At 37.5% G+C, this 21,883-nt stretch overlaps 2 protein-coding genes across 2 annotated transcripts; one reads left to right on the top strand and one right to left on the bottom strand.

The window, feature by feature from the left end:
* Positions 1-9,678: 9,678 nt before the first annotated feature.
* On the bottom strand, positions 9,679-19,109 carry LOC150092203 (histone H4). Its single transcript, XM_090415211.1, has 3 exons — positions 19,073-19,109; positions 14,319-14,408; positions 9,679-9,962 (listed from the first exon to the last, which is right to left on the bottom strand). Exons 1-3 carry the CDS (start codon positions 19,107-19,109, stop codon positions 9,679-9,681), a joined length of 411 nt encoding a protein of 136 aa, XP_090271337.1.
* Positions 19,110-20,308: 1,199 nt separating this feature from the next.
* On the top strand, positions 20,309-20,748 carry LOC150092202 (histone H2B). The gene has a single exon (XM_090415210.1). It carries the CDS (start codon positions 20,368-20,370, stop codon positions 20,740-20,742), a length of 375 nt encoding a protein of 124 aa, XP_090271336.1. The 5' UTR covers positions 20,309-20,367; the 3' UTR covers positions 20,743-20,748.
* The last annotated feature ends 1,135 nt before the right edge of the window (positions 20,749-21,883 follow it).

Here is a 21,883-nt window from a genome sequence, read left to right as displayed (position 1 = left end):
AAAAAAAATTACCAAGATTCCTCTTGTCAAGATGAGATATTTTTTTCATAGCAGAATAATAAATATTTCAATAAATTTTCACAAATAATAAGTCTCAAACCATTTTACCTACTTTCCTGTCCCATGGCTTTACCTATCTTCTGCGACTAGGCAATTCTGTTGCTCTTAGCTCCACAACCAGTCATTCTTTTCTTTTCTGTTATCCATCAAGATGAAAAATTTTTACTCTTTTATGCACTTTGTGTGAAGTCATTTAATTTAGTTCTCTATTTCTTTGTCAATTTATATGTCACTGATCTATATAATATGATCTTGACATTATTATTGAAGATCGTTATTTTGGTTTTATTAGAGCAGGGAACTATGATAAATTTAGGAAACAGACCGGATGTGCATTAGCTTAATCAGTTTAAGGGGAGAGAAATCAGTGCCTCAGATTGGCACAGAATCAATTATTTATAGCAATGTCAGGTAGAATTCCTAATGCTCAGAGGATAAATAAATCAGGAGTGAAATGGATGAATCACAGAATTATTCAGGAAATAAAGAGGATGTTAGAGAGAACAAAACAAAGTACCCTTTCAGCAGCATGATGTGTTATAAGGTTCAGGTTAGGAAGGGGAAAAAAATTAAAGAATGATAAACTGATACATTAAAAAGATTAACTGTGCACGAAGTCCTTTATTCCACAATTAAAAAAACCTAGAGAAAGGGATAATATGGAAGACTGACTCTAGTTGCTGAAAATGGAACATAAATCACATCTGCTGAAGATATAGTTGAAATGTTCAAGGTATTTCGTGAGTATTTCATACTTGGAGGGTTAAGAGCATGGCTGCATTTACCATAAGGCAAATTACACGCAATCTGTGGTCTCACTCTCTATGGCTCAGCATTTTAAAACCTTACTCCTCACAAACAACAATATAAAAAAAGCCTAGTTAGAGTTGCAAAATAAAGTACTTATTTTTAAATATTAAATTCATAATATAAAAACTAGAGGCGGCTGAAAATTTTGTGAGGCTTCCCGCTCAATTTTAAATATATTGTTCTTTCCTTAGAATATAAAACTAACAGGATTTCTTCTATTCCATGAAATTAATGTACTTAAGCATATCAAACCTGTAAAGATTCAGACCACCTGTCGAATGCACATGAATAACAAGAGGAGTTTGGTTGTCTTGTCATTTTAAAGCTGTGATAATCCTTCAAGTGAAAAGAACACTTAACTAGCTTACCTCCCCTCCATATCTACATTCAGGTGCATATAGCAAGAAATGCAGTTGATTGCCGTTTGGTCGGTTACCAGAATCTAAGTTATTAAATACCTACGAGTTATATTCAATTTTGCTGCTTGCTTTTATCATAAACTTATAGTTTTTAATGCCAGTGCAAAATAAGAAACCCATTTACACTTTCTTCACTTCATATTGAATCACTTTGGAAGATCACTGTCGGCATAAATTTTCTGCTAATTCCTTTAATCACTTATACATTTTATTCTCCCAGAACTTGATTCAAGATAATTATTTTTGTGAAACAATTATTTCACAAATTAATGAAAATCTGAACTTTAAGCAGCCTCCATCTGTTCCAAATTAAGTTATTTTTTATTCCTTTTTATAAAAACCCAGAGGAATTAACATGCTAAATACAGGAAACAGAAGATATCTTCTGTTTAGATGATACAGAATAAAGAGGTACAAGGGCAATACTTTAGAATTCGAAATGTATTTGATGTTAGTATTTAGTATAGAGTAAACCTATTGTATCGAAAGCCAGTGTGATTCCGCCTTCAAGGTCAATAGTAAAAGTTTGCGGTATACATCAAAACCAGGCCCACAATGCTGTTAAAAGGATTAACGGTGTACATCTGGGAGAGCTAGAGGTCTGTGCCTTCAAGAAGTTTTAAGAGTTTGCATGTGAAAATATGGGTCTTAGACCTTTCTCGAAAATTTCTGTGGGGAAGTGGGGGATCCCCAAACTGCCCAGGGGACTGTGAAAAACCGAATATAAGGATCATAGAAAAGTTATCGAGCCAAGAATTACGATGCCACAGAGTGCTTCAAATACAAAAGACCCAAGGCCATGCTAATCCCCCCTCTGACATTTAACTATGACATTTAACCTCAAAGCCCGCCCAGGGCGAGCAATTAGCTCACGAACATTTCCACTCACTGTTTCCATGCCAGATAGCAGGGAACATGAAAAGCGCTTTGCTTCACCCTTAGAGCCAGAAATGTTAATCGTTAATCGAGCTTCGACCATCGGCAGAGTTCACGCTAGGAGAAAAAGAGGGAGTCGATCCATGGACTAAGTCGAATCCGGATGAAGTCGTGGAGGGAGAACCGGAGGCAAAAACTTTCAGAGCGAATAGCGGCCCTGTACCAGGATGACTAATCCTTCATCATCTGACCTTACATCCGAGTAACTATAATGCAGGAAAATCGCATCCATGAAACTTCTAAGGTGATAGCCCAAGATCTGACATAGAGAGGAATTCAGTAAATCTGTAAAGGAAGTACGAACAAGTAAACTATATTGATGGAGTCAAGTGAGTTTACTTTCGTTGTAAATTTTCATATGTTGTGATACTTATATATCATATATATATATATATATATATATATATATATATATATATATATATATATATATATATATATATATATATATATATATAGTTAAAGATACCAAGCAATTTTAAACCTGGTTTTACTCCATTTCCCAATAAAGAAAACAGACAAACAAGTCAAGTTTGCGCCAGCAAGTGTTGCAAGTCTAGTTGATCCTACAAGTCGTGCAAGACCAAGGCAACTCGTGGTAAAGGTGGTGTAAGCTCTGTTCACTAATCTTAATATTTACCCTTAATGCCAAAACACATCTCCTAAAACCAGATTTAAAATTGCTTTGTATCTTTAACATTTATTATACCCAAGATAAAATACTTTCTACATATATATATATATATATATATATATATAGTAGAATAGAAATTAGTTTGCATAAAAAAGTTGTTTTCAAATTATATTTTGTCTATTGTAAAAGACTGTTTTAGAAGGGCTGATAAGATAATAACTGTTTACAGCAGTGCTTCCCAAATTTCTGGATATCAGGGCTCCCTTTGCAAAAATTAAAATATTTCACAGCCCTCTCCCTCCAAAAAAATCGTAATAGAGAGATATATTATTATTATATTGTATTTATATTCAATACAAAACATACACAGCGAATATTGCAAAAATCAAATGCATATATTACATTTTTTGCCTCTTACCGTTTGGTTCTGAAGACGATGCGAGCTGTTCTGGTCAAATATGAAATACTCTCCTTTTTTTGAGTCTGTTTCTGCTTCTTCTGATTGTTTGCGGGACATTTTTATTTTTATCAGCCACTTATCCATCTCAAGGTTAAATTTTTTAACGTAGAATAAATCAAATAATATCACCACTTGCCGATATTGGCACACCACAGATTGATAACATGAAATTAGTGAATTTTACCTGAATAAGGGATCCCCGGACCAGGAACATTTTTCTCTTTTGTGACTTTTCTCCCTTTACGGTAATTAAGCCTAACGCGGAACAGACAGCAAAGGCAGATTATTAAAACCTGCATATGATTGGTGCGGTATTAACAAAAGATCACGCAACCGAAAGATAAAAGCATTGCTGACAATTGAGTTGAAATGCTAACTCTCTTTAACCGAATTCCATATGTGAAACTGCCATAACATTCATTATATATATATTGCTTAGTTTTAACACTTTTACGAATTTTAACAAGTTCAGTTGAATTTTATTGCTGCCGTGGGAAATCGAACTCACACACATCTAATTAATAACTAGTTTTTAGTTAGATAGTGTGTTTGCCCATGCAACATATGGTTTTGTTTCAGTCTATACAGCATAGTTTCTGTATGAGGGGACATGTGATTCATTAATTAGTGTGTTTTTATCCCGGTTGTCTCTAATTGCACTATTTGTTGAGAAATATATTACACAGACTCCTCATACCTTATTCACTGGCATAATAAAAGTACTTGTTTTTATTGCCTCTGCAGTATAGTGGCTGTTAGGGAGGGTATGTCATTTACCACTGCAAGGGAGTTACTATCTCCCCACATGAACTTGTTTAAGCTTTTTTTGATGTGTGAATTATATGCGAAACTTTTATTGGTAACAGAAAACTAGCTGGGATGACAGTGATAATATATAACAAGTTTTGATATGTATATAAAGTCAATATCAACAGTCTCTGATTATGAACGGGCGATGAAAGGGACAGGAAGATTTGGAACTTCCCTGGAGAGCATTCGAAGTAAATACAATTAACCACTGCTTTGAAATGAAACATATGAATAAGTAATATTTAATAATATTCATCAAGTGCCGAAATATGCAGGAAGCAAAGTTTGTGAACAACACCAATGTGTGAATTTTTCCATTAAAACAAAAAAATAACAAAAAAGAAATAATAAAAGTTAAATACGTTTCTTTTAAAATAAAAAAATCTACTTAGTCTTAAAACATTTTAAATTTGTTTTCATTATTTCACGGGCCCCCTCAACAAAACCTACGGCACCCAAGCGGGCCACGGCCCACAGTTTGGGAAGCGCTGGTTTACAGTACAGTGTTATGAGAAACAGTTTGCATAAAAAGAAATATGTATTTAGTAAACGCTGAAATTTAAAGTTGCACTTAATCAAGGCATGATAATTCCTAAATTGTAAATGGGCTGATAGTTATCTAATTAAATTGCTGAATTATTTGTATTTTTTCTATTTTCTTGCATGCTTAAGTAAATGTCCTAAAGAAAGTTTCTGCTAAAGTGTATATCTTAGAGAGGAGTAAAAAGTGGCATTTCAATAGTGTGTGATTTGTACGATTGTTTCAGCATAATTAGACATCTTTCTTTGTTTTATTTACAAAGAGTGCCGCCTGATGTTTTACGCAAGGCACTATTCAAAAAAAAAAAAAAAAGTGCTCCTGTGAGTGGGGAGTTTAAAATAGGTACGAATTAGAATTAACCACGACTATAAATAATTATTGACGAAGGCCTTTAATGGAAGTATTGATATATTTCTTAAGCCACATGTAGACCTAGTGGTGCAGTCTTTAATAAAAGTGAAATAAATTTCTAGAGATCTCTAGTATAAGGAAGGAATACTGAAGGCAGAGCAAAGATATTAAAGTTAACAGAGTACATGAAGGGAAAAGATAACATAAAGATTAAATAAGTTTAATGAAAGAATAGATATAGAAATAATGTAAAATAATAATAATTCAGAGTATAGATGAAGTAAAGATAAAGAAATTAGTTAAATAATAAGTACAAAATAAAGAGACTTAGAGATCACCAAAGCCACAATTTTACATTTGTACCAGAGAAATATTAATATTCCGATACTGAAATTAAATTGTGATTATTATGATTATTATAAATTAGCAAACTGTAGATTTTATCATTTATTATTATTTCTGGTAATTATGAATCATTAAATTGTGATATTGGAGAAATTAATGTTTAAAAAACAGCCTCTTCCTTCAAAAGTAATATGAGAATAATCAATCAGAAAGGTGTAAAAAATAGTAAAGTAAAATAGATTTATTTATGTATTCGGCTATTGTTATGGACTTTTTAGTGCAACTAATTTTCGTTAGATCCCACCCCACACATATAACATATATGCGCCTATCCTTTTCTTTTAAAAAATTCAAATTTTTTTTCAACATAATTGTATCAAATAATTTAAATTTTTCGATAATAAAAGTGAAACTGGTTACTGTATATTAAATCATTTTGGCATAAATACTTTATCAGTCTGTAAAAGAAAAGTCAGTGTCTTAGGTTGTCTGCTAATCAGCAATTGAAAATGAAAGTCATTCTTGTTGTATTTTGCACTGCAGCTTGAGGCAATATAGTGGGATTTCTGGTAAACTTTCCTTCCCCCCCCCCTCTGGTCTTTCTCAATAGAACTGGGAGTAATCTGTCTTTACCTTTTCCTCCAGCTAAAAGGATTATTATTCGAGTAAACTATATATGGTGTATTTCTAAGACGTTGTAATATTTATAATTAAAAAATAATAAAAATAACTTTCCTTAATTTTCTTTTGTGTATTATGCATAAAGTTTTGCATATTGAAAATAACAGTACTGCTAAAACTTAGAATAATTTCAGCAGATCGGTGATTTCAGATTGCAAAGAATTGTACAGTGTTAGAAGCTTCGAAGGTACAAAAATATTATTGATTTATTTCAAAACGGTAAATTTAAGTAATGGATTTTGAATACTCTGTGTGAAACCACTAGAAATTTAAGTAGTTATGTAACGAGTTCCAGAAGAGAAGGATGGGGAGGGAGTAGTACAATCTTCACAACGAGCATACATTTTCAATCATTCCGTATAAGTACCCTTCATATTATATTTTCAACATATATTCAGTGGTCAATTACTGGATATTATAGTAATGTGCATCGTAGAAATAAATGACTAAATAAAATAAAATAAAAATCTGTTGCAATTTTAAGCAAAAGACGAAGGCGAAGTGTCCTTGCTAAAATATCATTGGATATAAATATTTGATATTCAAAAAAAAAAAAAAAGAATGGAAACCCTCGATTAATGATCATTATATGTTCTTCATAAAAAAAAAAACGTTCAAAAAATTGAAATGTGAAGATCCATAATGGCATTTTGCAAGGAAGGAAAGCAAAATGTATTTATTTCAATAAATTTTATTTAAAAACATAAATAAATTTGAAAATTGTTCTATATTGTCAGTAAAGTGAAAGCACCTAAAGCTATGTTATTCCGTTTCACTGATTTGAAGATTAAAAGACAGCAAATTTACTATAACTAAATAGATTCATTGCAAAAGCATTTCAGGGTCGATTATTTTCACACGTGTGAAATTCGTTTTTACTTTTGGGAAAAGACAGTAATTGCGCAGCAAAAAATAGATCAAATAGCGTAGGACAGTAAAGGAAATTCCAAGTAATTCTTTACGTGTAAATTCAAGTGACAAAAGGTTGTTCCACCACAGTTAATTCCGTTAAGGACTCTTAAATCGACGTTCAAGGATTAACGGTGCAGGGGTATAATTGCATGATAAAAAGTTGAAGGCCAATGATAGTTTGATCCATGATGAAAAAATTCGTCGCCATTCTACTTTTTTAGTTCATCTGCGAAGAGATATAGTTAAGAACAAAAAATGCTACAAAAACAGCAATAAATATCCTCACATAGTAACTACATTCTTGCGTTACAGAATTTTTCCTTTTTTTCAACTATGAAAACTCATCAATTAATCAACAGATGGCATCTCTACATGTGGCACATTTGTCAGAGACCTAACCTATTCTACAAATATCAATTCCTTGTAAATCATAGAATAATGCGTACTATTGTTTAAGAATATCAAATTTTTCCACATCTCACAACTTTTATACCAGCATCAACTCACATTTACTGCAATAACTAGCTTTCTTCATTCAAGTCTACAAATCTTTAAAATAATTTTCTTTATCGGACTTCTGCTAATGATACTATAGAATAATTATTGGATTTTCTGTATATATAAAATAGCGGGAGGGGGGGTTATAGAGAATTATACTGAAATTATAAACGAGTTATAGTGTATATTCTAATAAAGTATTTATAAGCATTTGGTATTATTCTTTGAATATTTTGATAATTAGAAAAGATGCTTTATTTTGGGATTATATGTATGCACTGTTTTCAAAATAACTTAGCCAGTTTCTTGTAAAAAGTATCGCATTTGAAGAAATATTACCGACATAATACCAAAACAAGATGAGTCACATCGGGAGAAATTTATTATTGTTATTAATATTATTCGTCTCCTTTTAATTAAGAACCCTATGTAAATTAGTTATATTTTTAATTAAATAACCTACCTTCATTTTTTTGTCACAGATGGTTTTCGCTTCTGGACTTTTTAGACCACTTTTCTTTTCACTACTAGTAAATTCAAATGTTCAGAGAACATTTGAATTTACTAGTAGTGAAAATTTAAAATTAACATTTCACCACTAGTTTTTTTTTTCACTACTAGTAAATTAGAAAATTTACTAGTAGTGAAATTTTCTCTTTTAATAAGTAAAAATTTCTATTGACCAGCCACTAATTGACTTAGCAGTTTAATCCAGAGATTAAATATATTTTAATCCATAACTTTCTTAAGAATATTTCACTGTGTGATTTCCCAGAATCCTGTTAGGAAAGAACAGATCGCTGAGTTATTGAAATTGCTGTGTAAATAGATGAATAAGAGCAATTTCTATATCATATAAACAGAGCATTTACTTGTAAAGTTTAAGACTGCCTTGATCATCAATTTCAGTGGAAAAAGTTTCTTTATACTTCCTTGCTTATTGTCACTGATATTTTCAACATATGTTATTCCGTTCAGTTTTGATAACAGAAGATATGCTGCCCATTATTGTAATCTTTATAACCAGTCATAAACCCGGGTATTCCCTTTCCCGAATGTTGAAAGATTTCGATATCCGAAAAGTCCGGTAATTCATGAATACTTCCATAAATGGACGGCTTGGTCACTGACATTTGCTACACGTTATTCAAGCATTCTGGGTCTGAGGTTTTCGACACATTCACGAATATAATTCCCCGAAGAACATTTCCACTATAAAATATTTATTCTTTCTTTTCTCGTTATTTCATTTCATTAATTGTATTTCTTTAAGAGTGCGCCGTCATTGTTATTAATATTCTTTTGGTAGTTATTAGGCTTTGGCTTTTAATATAATTTTAATCGCAAACAAAAATCGGGTAAAGAACGAGATATTCAGAAACAAAGCGCTGCTTTCATAAATATATAATGTAAACTATAACAGCTAACGTAATACCACGAAAAAAAATATAAGCGAATGGATTGAAATAAAAAAATCCGAGCTCATGGCAATTATTTCTAATGGCGATCCCAGTAACATCGATATTAACAACATTAGTAACGATGAGTGCACTTATTTACATCTTGCTCTTAGAAAAATTAAAGTGATCAACATTGATCGAGCAAGTTGGAATCTCCTTAAATGATGCTGAAAGACTGGAAATCGCAATGAGGCAGCCTGTGAGATCAAAAAGATTTCGTTTTCCGATCTAATGTCGGAAATATTCATTAAATCATTACACTAGGGAACTAAGCAATGCAGAACATTAATCTTAATCGGTCAGGGTTAGTGTAATCTAAAGAAAAAGATTCTGGATTTTTTCTGTTGCACGTTATTTCCAGTAATAAATTTCACTCACGGGTGACGGATATAACGATTGGGGCATTTATCAAGCCTACAAGTAAGCAATATTTTTAAGACACCATTGAAATTTAGAGGGAAGGAACAACAAAATACACTATTACACAGGACGAAAAAATTCCTATTGTCGGCTTCCTTAGAAGTTCTTCCGTTGAGATCAGCTAAATCCCACCGTGCGCATGCACTGAATTGTGCGCTGTTATCAGAAGCAAATTTACTTACCACCCAGTGAAAATTCAAAATCATAGTGAAACTATCACTAATTAAATGGTGGTACTAAATAACTTTTAGAACGAAGGACTTACAGAAAATTGTACGTATGATAATCCCTTTATCAACATTTGGTGGCCCTGAAAAGGGCCGTTTTTCTGAAGATGTTCTTCAACCGCCGAAACCATACAGCGTCTTTCCCTGACGTTTTAGAGCGTATACGACATCCATAGCAGTTACAGTCTTCCTTTTAGCATGCTCAGTGTAGGTAACTGCATCTCTGATGACGTTTTCCAAGAATACTTTTAAGACGCCTCGAGTTTCCTCGTAGATTAGACCCGAAATACGCTTGACACCACCACGACGAGCGAGACGACGAATAGCAGGTTTGGTAATACCTTGGATGTTATCACGAAGAACCTTACGATGACGCTTGGCTCCTCCTTTTCCGAGACCTTTACCGCCGGATAACCTGATAACCTGATTTGGCTAGATGGATTACAGTCCCGTGGACTTCGATCCCTTAATCTGTATGAGTAGTCATGAATTAAGTGTTAGCGAGCACCTGGCTCACCCTATTTAGGGTTGTATGGAGGTACCAGAATCGATAAGCAAAGCAGCTTTCGGGCGCTTGTGTTTCCACCTATCGTGTTCGTCATAATTTGATGACTCTTGAATGAGTTGATTTGGATGAACAGCTGCTTTGGCAAAATAAGCAGTAGCACTGTTATGGAGGAAAGTGGGAATATCTAGAATATTGGCATCTCGATGTAAGAGAGTATTTCGGACATACCACGGAGCGTTGAAGATCATACGGAGGCACTTGTTTTGTATAACTTGTAGCTTGTTGATGTTTGTGGGGGAAGTGTGCCCCCAGGCTGGTGATCCGTAAATTAACGATGGTCTGATAATTGTTTTGTAGATCCGTAGTTTGTTATCAGTGCTGACTTGACTTCTTCTATTGAGGAGAGAATAGAGTTGTGCAATTGCAGAGTTTGCTTTTTTGCATGCATAAACTATGTGGGAGTTAAAGTTTAAACGGTTATCTAGTTGAATGCCCAGATATTTGGTGCTAGATCTCCATGGGATGGCTGTGTTAAAAAGTTTAACGTCTCCAACATGAGATGCTTGTCTTCTTGTGAAAAGAATGGCAGTGCTTTTATCGGCATTTACAGATATTCTCCATTTTTTGAACCAGTCTTCTAAATTTGTTGCTGCAGTTTGTAATCGCTGAGTAGCTATATTAGGCCTGAGAGATCTGCTAAGAATAGCCATATCATCCGCATAACTAGCTATAGTGGTTAGTGATGTGCTAGGAACATCAGAAACAAAGATGTTAAAAAGCAGCGGTGAGAGCAGCGAGCCTTGAGGGACACCAGCAGTGATTTTTTTCAGTGAGGATCTAATTCCACGCAACTTAACCTGAATTTTACGGTCCTGTAGAAAGGAGTTAATAATTTTGGTAAGATAAAGAGGGATGTTGGCTGCAATTAATTTGTAGATGAGACTTTTGTGCCAGACTGTATCGAAAGCTTTTGCAACATCTAAAAAGATAGCTCCTGTGTGCTGTTTCCAGTTAAAGCCTGTAGTGATGAACTCAGTCAGTCTGTGAATTTGATGTGTAGTGCTATGTCCAGTACGGAAACCAAATTGTTCTTTCGGAATGATGTTATTTTTAATCACCTCCTCATTAAGTCGGTTGAGAATGACTCTTTCTGCTATTTTTCCTAGGCATGATAGAAGACTGATGGGTCTATAGCTCTGAGGCATCTGAGGTGCTTTACCAGGCTTGAGAATAAGGAAAATATCGGCTTGTTTCCATCTTGAGGGGAAATAATGAATTCTCAGAATTGCATTGATAATCGCTACTAAATGCATGACAGCTTTGTGTGGGAGGGCTTTAATTGTTTTGTTGGTAATTTCGTCTGGATCAGGGGCTTTTTTGTTTTTGAGCTTCTTGATGATAGAATAGACCTCTTTAGGTGAGGTGGGGCAGATATTTTCACAGCTACAAGGTCTCCGAAGCACAGAGCGTACCTCACGGTGTATTTTTTGTATGAAGACTAGATCCGCTTGTGCATAATTAGGACGGCACTGAAGTTGGAGGGATTGAACGAGTGCTTCTGCTTTTTCGTCATCTCTGTAAACAAGACCACTTTCTCCGTGAATGGGCTGGATGTTAGAGCGATCTGTACGGAGAGCTTTAGTCAACTTCCACAGAGAATTATCTTCGGTTTTGAGAGAACAGAGTTTTCTTTCCCATTGCTGGTTTCTGTGATCTTTTAGAGCGTAACGGACGAGGTTGGACGCTCTGTTTAGTTCTTGACGGTCTTGCGGAGATAGCGTGTTGTGATAGCGGCGTCTGAGCCTATTTTTGTTCCTTATCAGAGCAAGGATTTCTGCAGGAAGTAAGTTTACTTGAGCTGGGGTAGAAGTAGAGCAAGCTGCGGATAAGCCAGGCTGTATTTTACATTCAAGATTGTTGACTGCCGCGTCGATTTCTTCACGGGTGGAAATAGTCGGTACTGAGTCTATAATAGTGTTCATTTTAGTCTTGAATTTTGCAAAGTTTGTGTGGGATTGGCTGGAAATGAGCTCAGGTTCCTCCCCTAGACTTAAGAGTACTGGATTGTGATCTGAGCTTAGCTCGTCAACTACTTGAAGTCTGAATTGATGAGAAATATTGTTAAAAATAGCAATATCCAAAAGATCAGGTCTGCCGGTCGCTCCGTAATGTGTTGGCTCAATCGGGCCTGCAATAACGATATTTCTCTGCAAGGCAAAGTTGTAGAGGATCATTCCGTTGTTGTTACAGCTTTTGCTGTTCCATAAAGGATGCTTGGAATTGAGGTCTCCTGCTACTATTACTGCTTCATTTGTATCCAGTAGCTGAGAGAGATCAGAGGGGAGTAGAGGTTTGCCAGGGGGGTTGTATACAGAATACATCTTTAAGCTGCCTGCATTGTTGGTAAGAATTTCTATGCCTGTCACCTCGAGGTTAGATGTAGTAATCTTCTTAGTCTCATTATAGCGAATGTTTCTTCTGACAAAGATGGCAGTGCCACCACCTCTGGCATTTAGTCTGTCATTTCTAAGTAACGAGTAGTTTCTGAGTTTGGGATTATCGCAGGGACGTAGGTGTGTCTCGTTAATGAGGAGAATATCAATTTGCAAATGATCTGTAAGCTCCTGTAATTCCAAAATTTTGCTGTTTAGTCCGTTTGCATTCCAGAATATTATCGGCATAGAATTTGATGTTAAAGCCGGGTTAGTCATTAATCATGGAGAAGATGGCTTGAGTATTCCTAAGGAATTTGCTGGTGTCGGCCTGGCTTGGATTTGTTTTGCTGAAGGCCATTAGCATCTCCCCAAGTGAGGCAGCGAGTATTGCTGAGGAATTTTGACAGCTAGTTGCAGGGAGTACCTTAATGTTACTCGAGGAAACCACAGAAGCATATGATTTATCTGGTGTGACTTTTTGCACTTGGATTTTAGGCACAGATCTCACAATATTTTTCTGAGTGGGCTGGGTTAATTCCTGTCTAGGCTTTTGAAGGTTTGATGGGTGGAGAGAGCAACCCTTGTAGTTTGCAGGATGTGGGCCACTGCAGTTAGGCACATTTAGCAGGTGTGGTCTTTGGCTTGACGCAAGTGTGCGAGGGATGTTTGCCTCCGCACTTCACACACTTGTAGTCTGCTCTGCATAACATTTGTGCATGCCCAAATTTTTGGCAGCGATGGCATTGACCAGCCGATGCCTTTCTTCGTAGTGGCTCGGTCTTGATGACCAAGTTGCAGACTATTTTAAGATCATAAATTTCCCTCTGGTCTTTACTGATCTCTACTAAGACCAGAGGGATGGGGCGCTTGTCTGCGCGATACATTCGCGAAATCTTGACTGGCTCCAAGCCTTGTAATCTGAGGTCAGTAGCTATTTCTTCTGTTGTTATATTTTCTACTAATCCTCTGATCACTACCTTGAGGTTCTTTTCACTTTTAAGTTGGTAAGTATGGTACGGGATTTTATGATCGTCCATAAGTCTGGTGAGCTGGCGGTAGTCCGTTGTTCCTTCGGGCTGTATGCGTACTCCGTCATCTGTGTTTTTGGCTGACGAGAACTTTATGTTGCTTTTCTTCATCGTCTCTGCGAGTAACGACCATTTTTCCTTCGATCGCAGGACTACTGGTGGGATCCGCTCTTTGGACTGTGTTGGTATATTTGTCTCAGTGCTTGCACTAGATTGTGCTGATGTGTCCATTTCAGGTGCAGATTCAGGTTCTGCAGCAAGAGACCCTTTCTTTCTCTTCTTTCTGCTGACTTCTTGGTAATCCTTAGAATCTGTGACAGGTTCTGCAGCGGAGGAATTGACGCTGTCATGAGTGAGGCTAGGAGAAATTTCGGAGGTTTGAGGGTCTTCTGTCTCGACCTCCATAATCTGATGAACTTCTATCTTTCCTGGCCATTTGGTGTGTAGGATGCTACCAATTTGCCGAAAGATAGCTAGAAGTTCTTTGAAGGAGAGATCTTCATATGGTGAATCCATTATCTAGACTTGATGTGGGGGAAGGACCTGCCTTGTCCTTTCAACACCGAGTGCTGCACAGGGCTGGGAACAGTAGAGGGTCAAACCAAGCTCAACACTGATGATTCATCGGCTGGTAGGAACATAGGCTGTACAGTCTTCTCAATGGTAACAGTTCTTTTAGTTAACGAAAAGCAGAATAATCCACACTGAACTAGTCATAATAGGTACTTCCTTCTTTACGCTCCCGAACGTAAAGAAATAAACAAAACAAATTTTTTCTTAGACCTTTCCCGCCTTTTCCTCTGCCTGATATCTTCGAAAGCTCAGTACTTCTAAAACCTTGAACTGCTGCGTGAAGTTCACAATAACCGGCGCCTGATAACCTGATAACCTGATTTGGCTAGATGGATTACAGTCCCGTGGACTTCGATCCCTTAATCTGTATGAGTAGTCATGAATTAAGTGTTAGCGAGCACCTGGCTCACCCTATTTAGGGTTGTATGGAGGTACCAGAATCGATAAGCAAAGCAGCTTTCGGGCGCTTGTGTTTCCACCTATCGTGTTCGTCGTAATTTGATGACTCTTGAATGAGTTGATTTGGATGAACAGCTGCTTTGGCAAAATAAGTAGTAGCACTGTTATGGAGGAAAGTTGGAATATCTAGAATATCGGCATCTCGATGTAAGAGAGTATTTCGGACAAACCACGGAGCGTTGAAGATCATACGGAGGCACTTGTTTTGTATAACTTGTAGCTTGTTGATGTTTGTGGGGGAAGTGTGCCCCCAGGCTGGTGATCCGTAAGTTAACGATGGTCTGATAATTGTTTTGTAGATCCGTAGTTTGTTATCAGTGCTGACTTGACTTCTTCTATTGAGGAGAGAATAGAGTTGTGCAATTGCAGAGTTTGCTTTTTTGCATGCATAAACTATGTGGGAGTTAAAGTTTAAACGGTTATCTAGTTGAAGGCCCAGATATTTGGTGCTAGATCTCCATGGGATGGCTGTGTTAAAAAGTTTAACTTCTCCAACATGACATGCTTGCCTTCTTGTGAAAAGAATGGCAGTGCTTTTATCGGCATTTACAGATATTCTCCATTTTTCGAACCAGTCTTCTAAATTTGTTGCTGCAGTTTGTAATCGCTGAGTAGCTATATTATGCCTGAGAGATCTGCTAAGAATAGCCATATCATCCGCATAACTAGCTATAGTGGTTAGTGATGTGCTAGGAACATCAGAAACAAAGATGTTAAAAAGCAGCGGTGAGAGCAGCGAGCCTTGAGGGACACCAGCAGTGATTTTTTTTCAGTGAGGATCTGATTCCACGCAGCTTAACCTGAATTTTACGGTCCTGTAGAAAGGAGTTAATAATTTTGGTAAGATAAAGAGGGATGTTGGCTGCAATTAATTTGTAGATGAGACCTTTGTGCCAGACTGTATCGAAAGCTTTTGCAACATCTAAAAAGATAGCTCCTGTGTGCTGTTTCCAGTTAAAGCCTGTAGTGATGAACTCAGTCAGTCTGTGAATTTGATGTGTAGTGCTATGTCCAGTACGGAAACCAAATTGTTCTTTCGGAATGATGTTATTTTTAATCACCTCCTCATTAAGTCGGTTGAGAATGACTCTTTCTGCTATTTTTCCTAGGCATGATAGAAGACTGATGGGTCTATAGCTCTGTGGCATCTGAGGCGCTTTACCAGGCTTGAGAATAAGGAAAATATCGGCTTGTTTCCATCTTGAGGGGAAATAATTAATTCTCAGAATTGCATTGATAATCGCTACTAAATGCATGACAGCTTTGTGTGGGAGGACCTTGATTGTTTTGTTGGTAATTTCGTCTGGACCAGGGGCTTTTTTGTTTTTGAGCTTCTTGATGATTGAATAGACTTCTTTAGGTGAGGTGGGGCAGATATTTTCATAGCTACAAGGTCTCCGAAGCACAGAGCGTACCTTACGGTGTATTTTTTCTATGAAGACTAGATCCGCTTGTGCATAATTAGGACGGCACTGAAGTTGGAGGGATTGAACGAGTGCTTCTGCTTTTTCGTCATCTCTGTAAACAAGACCACTTTCTCCGTGAATGGGCTGGATGTTAGAGCGATCTGTACGGAGAGCTTTAGTCAACTTCCTCAGAGAATTATCTTCGGTTTTGAGAGAACAGAGTTTTCTTTCCAATTGCTGGTTTCTGTGATCTTTTAGAGCGTAACGGACGAGGTTGGACGCTCTGTTTAGTTCTTGACGGTCTTGCGGAGATAGCGTGTTGTGATAGCGGCGTCTGAGCCTATTTTTGTTCCTTATCAGAGCAAGGATTTCTGCAGGAAGTAAGTTTACTTGAGCTGGGGTAGAAGTAGAGCAAGCTGCGGATAAGCCAGCCTGTATTTTACATTCAAGATTGTTGACTGCCGCCTCAATTTCTTCACGGGTGGAAATAGTCGGTACTGAGTCTATAATAGTGTTCATTTTAGTCTTGCATTTTGCAAAGTTTGTGTGGGATTGGCTGGGAATGAGCTCAGGTTCCTCCCCTAGACTTAAGAGTACTGGATTGTGATCTGAGCTTAGCTCGTCAACTACTTGAAGTCGGAATTGATGAGAAATATTGTTAACAATAGCAATATCCAAAACATCATGTCTGCCGGTCGCTCCGTAATGTGTTGGCTCAATCGGGCCTGCAATAATGATATTTCTCTGCAAGGCAAAGTTGTAGAGGATCATTCCGTTGTTGTTACAGCTTTTGCTGTTCCATAAAGGATGCTTGGAATTGAGGTCTCCTGCTACTATTACTGCTTCATTTGTATCCAGTAGCTGAGAGAGATCAGAGGGGAGTAGAGGTTTGCTGGGGGGGTTGTATACAGAATACATCTTTAAGCTGCCTGCATTGTTGGTAAGAATTTCTATGCCTGTCACCTCGAGGTTAGATGTAGTAATCTTCTTAGTCTCGTTATAGCGAATGTTTCTTCTGACAAAGATGGCAGTGCCACCACCTCTGGCATTTAGTCTGTCATTTCTAAGTAACGAGTAGTTTCTGAGTTTGGGATTATCGCAGGGACGTAGGTGCGTCTCGTTAATGAGGAGAATATCAATTTGCAAATGATCTGTAAGCTCCTGTAATTCCAAAATTTTGCTGTTTAGACCGTTTGCATTCCAGAATATTATCTGCATAGAATTTGATGTTAAAGCCGGTTTAGTCATTAATCATGGAGAAGATGGCTTGAGTATTCCTAAGGAATTTGCTGGTGTCGGCCTGGCTTGGATTTGTTTTGCTGAAGGCCATTAGCATCTCCCCAAGTGAGGCAGCGAGTATTGCTGAGGAATTTTGACAGCTAGTTGCAGGGAGTACCTTAATGTTACTCGAGGAAACCACAGAAGCATATGATTTATCTGGTGTGACTTTTTGCACTTGGATTTCAGGCACAGATCTCACAATATTTTTCTGAGTGGGCTGGGTTAATTCCTGTCTAGGCTTTTGAAGGTTTGATGGGTGGAGAGAGCAACCCTTGTAGTTTGCAGGATGTGGGCCACTGCATTTCGCACATTTAGCAGGTGTGGTCTTTGGCTTGACGCAAGTGTGCGAGGGATGTTTGCCACCGCACTTCACACACTTGTAGTCTGCTCTGCATAACATTTGCGCATGCCCAAATTTTTGGCAGCGATGGCATTGACCAGCCGATGCCTTTCTTCGTAGTGGCTCGGTCTTGATGACCAAGTTGCAGACTATTTTAAGATCATAAATTTCCCTCTGGTCTTTACTGATCTCTACTAAGACCAGAGGCATGGGGCGCTTGTCTGCGCGATACATTCGCGAAATCTTGACTGGCTCCAAGCCTTGTAATCTGAGGTCAGTAGCTATTTCTTCTGTTGTTATATTTTCTACTAATCCTCTGATCACTACCTTGAGGTTCTTTTCACTTTTAAGTTGGTAAGTATGGTACGGGATTTTATGATCGTCCATAAGTGTGGTGAGCTGGCGGTAGTCCGTTGTTCCTTCGGGCTGTATGCGTACTCCGTCATCTGTGTTTTTGGCTGACGAGAACTTTATGTTGCTTTTCTTCATCGTCTCTGCGAGTAACGACCATTTTTCCTTCGATCGCAGGACTACTGGTGGGATCCGCCAAAATTATTAACTCCTTTCTACAGGACCGTAAAATTCAGGTTAAGTTGCGTGGAATTAGATCCTCACTGAAAAAAATCACTGCTGGTGTCCCGCAAGGCTCGCTGCTCTCACCGCTGCTTTTTAACATCTTTGTTTCTGATGTTCCAGCACATCACTAACCACTATAGCTAGTTATGCGGATGATATGGCTATTCTCAGCAGATCTCTCAGGCCTAATATAGCTACTCAGCGATTACAAACTGCAGCAACAAATTTAGAAGACTGGTTCAAAAAATGGAGAATATCTGTAAATGCCGATAAAAGCACTGCCATTCTTTTCACAAGAAGACAAGCATCTCATGTTGGAGAAGTTAAACTTTTTAACACAGCCATCCCATGGAGATCTAGCACCAAATATCTGGGCATTCAACTAGATAACCGTTTAAACTTTAACTCCCACATAGTTTATGCATGCAAAAAAGCAAACTCTGCAATTGCACAACTCTATTCTCTCCTCAATAGAAGAAGTCAAGTCAGCACTGATAACAAACTACGGATCTACAAAACAATTATCAGACCATCGTTAACTTACGGATCACCAGCCAGGGGGCACACTTCCCCCACAAACGTCAACAAGCTACAAGTTATACAAAACAAGTGCCTCCGTATGATCTTCAACGCTCCGTGGTTTGTCCGAAATACTCTCTTACATCGAGATGCCGATATTCTAGATATTCCCACTTTCCTCCATAACAGTGCTACTGCTTATTTTGCCAAAGCAGCTGTTCATCCAAATCAACTCATTCAAGAGTCATCAAATTATGACGAACACGATAGGTGGAAACACAAGCGCCCGAAAGCTGCTTTGCTTATCGATTCTGGTACCTCCATACAACCCTAAATAGGGTGAGCCAGGTGCTCGCTAACACTTAATTCATGACTACTCATACAGATTAAGGGATCGAAGTCCACGGGACTGTAATCCATCGAGCCAAATCAGGTTATCAGTTTATCCGCGAATGAGGCCCTACACCGCCTGGTAGAACACATCACAGTCGGCTTTAATTGGAACCAGCACACTGCAGCCGTTTTCTTGGATCTAGCAAAGGCATTTGACAAAGTATGGCACCAGGGCCTACTCTACAAGCTTATAAAAGCCAACATACCCATAAACATCATCAGACTGATCAAATCCTATCTCTCAGACAGATACATGCAAATAAAAATCAATGGAATTGTATCATCCAGAAGAAAAATTCTGGCAGGCGTACCCCAAGGCTCTCTTCTGGCCCCCCTACTCTTCTCAATCTATGTAGCCGATATCCCACAAAACCCAAGAACAACCATCACTGCCTTATATGCCGATGATACGGCAATATTGTCCAGATCTCTCAGCCCCATGCTGGCAACCAAAAGACTACAGGATAGCATCTCCACTCTTGCAAAGTGGTTCTCAGATTGGATAATTCAGGTCAATCCACACAAAAGCTCAGCGATGCTTTTCACCAGAAGAAAAGTACTCATCAGTGATAACATCCAAATCTATGGGAAAAAGATTCCATGGCAAACAGAAACCACATATCTGGGAGTTAGATTGGACAAAAGACTTAGATTCAACAGTCACATTAAACACATCTGCAGCAAGACAGCCAGAGCCATAGCACAGCTATACCCCATGATCAACCGCCGAAGTAAACTTCACACACAAAATAAACTACTAATATACAAGATGGTATTACGCCTGGTAATCACGTATGCCTCCCCAGCGTGGAGCCACACCTCACAGTCTAATATCCTAAAACTCCAGAGAATACAAAATAAATGCCTTCGGATGATCTTGGACGCACCGTGGTACGTCAGAAACGCACAGATCCATCGGGAGACCAAAATACCATACATAGCCCCCCTACTACACGACCTAGCAGAGAAGTATTTCACCAGAGCAATCACTCATCCTAACCCACTGATCAGTCAAGCTTCAGAATACGATGAGACAGTCTACAATAAGCACAAAAGACCGAAAACAATTCTGCTCCCAGCTGATATCAACTAACTACACTGCCCACAAAGGGAGAGCATAAAGCTCAAAACTACCCCATTCACCTGTACACCAACCCAGACAAAGGGGAATATAAAAGCATAATTGCTTCGCCCATCCAGTCAGTAGCGTTGAGCCGCGAATGAGGCCCTGAGTACGTGTTTTATAGTTTGTCGTAAAGTTTTTCACGTAGTTCATTTTCTAACAATGCCACCCCAACCAAGCGGAAAAGCTGTGAAGAAGGCTGGAAAAGCTCAGAAGAATGTTCGTGTTGGAGATAAGAAAAAGAAAAGGAAGAGGAGGAAGGAAAGTTTCAGTATCTACATATACAAGGTATTGAAGCAAGTCCATCCAGATACTGGTGTTTCTAGCAAGGCCATGTCCATCATGAACAGCTTCGTCAATGATATCTTTGAAAGGATCGCTGCAGAATCGTCTCGTCTTTCCCACTACAACAAAAGATCCACCATAACCAGTCGGGAAATCCAAACTGCTGTCCGTCTTCTGCTTCCAGGTGAGCTGGCGAAACACGCAGTGTCAGAAGGAACTAAAGCTGTCACTAAATACACAAGTGCCAAGTAAAGCTACTTGTGTAATCTCAAAAGGCCCTTTTCAGGGCCACCAAATTATGATGAAGGGATATCTGATCGTACAATCTTGTAGTCTTTTATATTATATTTTATTTATATATAGAATAGATATTATGAATTGAATATTTATTTGATATATTTTTTTAATATATACTGTATTTTTTAATAACAGAATTAGGGGATCTTCTCCCTTCAGGATAGGATACCTGCTACTTTTTTTTTTTTTGTTCAAAGTATTTTTTGTAGCTTTTTTCTTGTTTTCTCAACTGCTCTTCTGAAAGATTTTGATGTCTGAAAATTTCCGATAATTCATGATTGGTTTAATTAGCAGTGTTTCTCAACCGCAGTTCTGAAAGATTCCGATGATTTTGAAAATTCCTAGTAATTCATGAATAGATCCGTGTTTAAAAATGTCTTTCATTTATTATAATTAATATGAAAGATATTTTTATATTATATATATAGAATTATATAATTCAAAAGACATTTGAATTATATTATTATAATTTTCGAAGTCTCAAAATGCTGGATCATTCATGAATACTTCGATGTCTAACAATAAACAGCTTGTTCACTGATATTTGCTAGACAGATATTTCGTTCTGTTTTAGCACAGGATAAATGCCGCCTATTGTTGTAACTGGCAATATTATGATCAGTCATAAACATTGGTATTTCCTTTCAAGATGTTTTGGTGGATTTCGATGTCTGAAATTTCCCAAATATTCATGAATACTTCCAATGTTAAAAAATAGGCGATCTGGTCACTGACATTTACTTCACAGAAGTTATATTTAGGCGTCTTGGTTCAGAGCTTATGGACACATTCACACGAATATTATTCTCCTCAGAATATTTCCACTAAATTATTAAAAATAAACGTAAAATATTCATTGATCAAAAATTATATAATAGACTATAACGGATTATAGAGTGAGATTACATTACACCACACACCCTTCACAGCAAGCACACCATGTTGTGAAGGGTAGGTCGTACCTCATATCTACCATCACTTACTGCACTACAGCTATATCTATGGTGGCCATACTTTTTTTGATGAAAATAAAGGACATGTCACCGTATTCATAATAAAATGAAAGCACGTTGTGTTTATTTGTTTCACTAAAACC

Source organism: Typopeltis vanoorti, unplaced genomic scaffold (genome assembly GCF_054136105.1).
Source record: "Typopeltis vanoorti isolate ZY-2024b unplaced genomic scaffold, IOZ_Tvanoo_1.0 HiC_scaffold_191, whole genome shotgun sequence".
Classification (NCBI taxonomy): domain Eukaryota; kingdom Metazoa; phylum Arthropoda; class Arachnida; order Uropygi; family Thelyphonidae; genus Typopeltis; species Typopeltis vanoorti.
The sequence above is the reverse complement of the archived record's forward strand: the minus strand, read 5'-3'. Positions and strand labels throughout refer to the sequence as shown.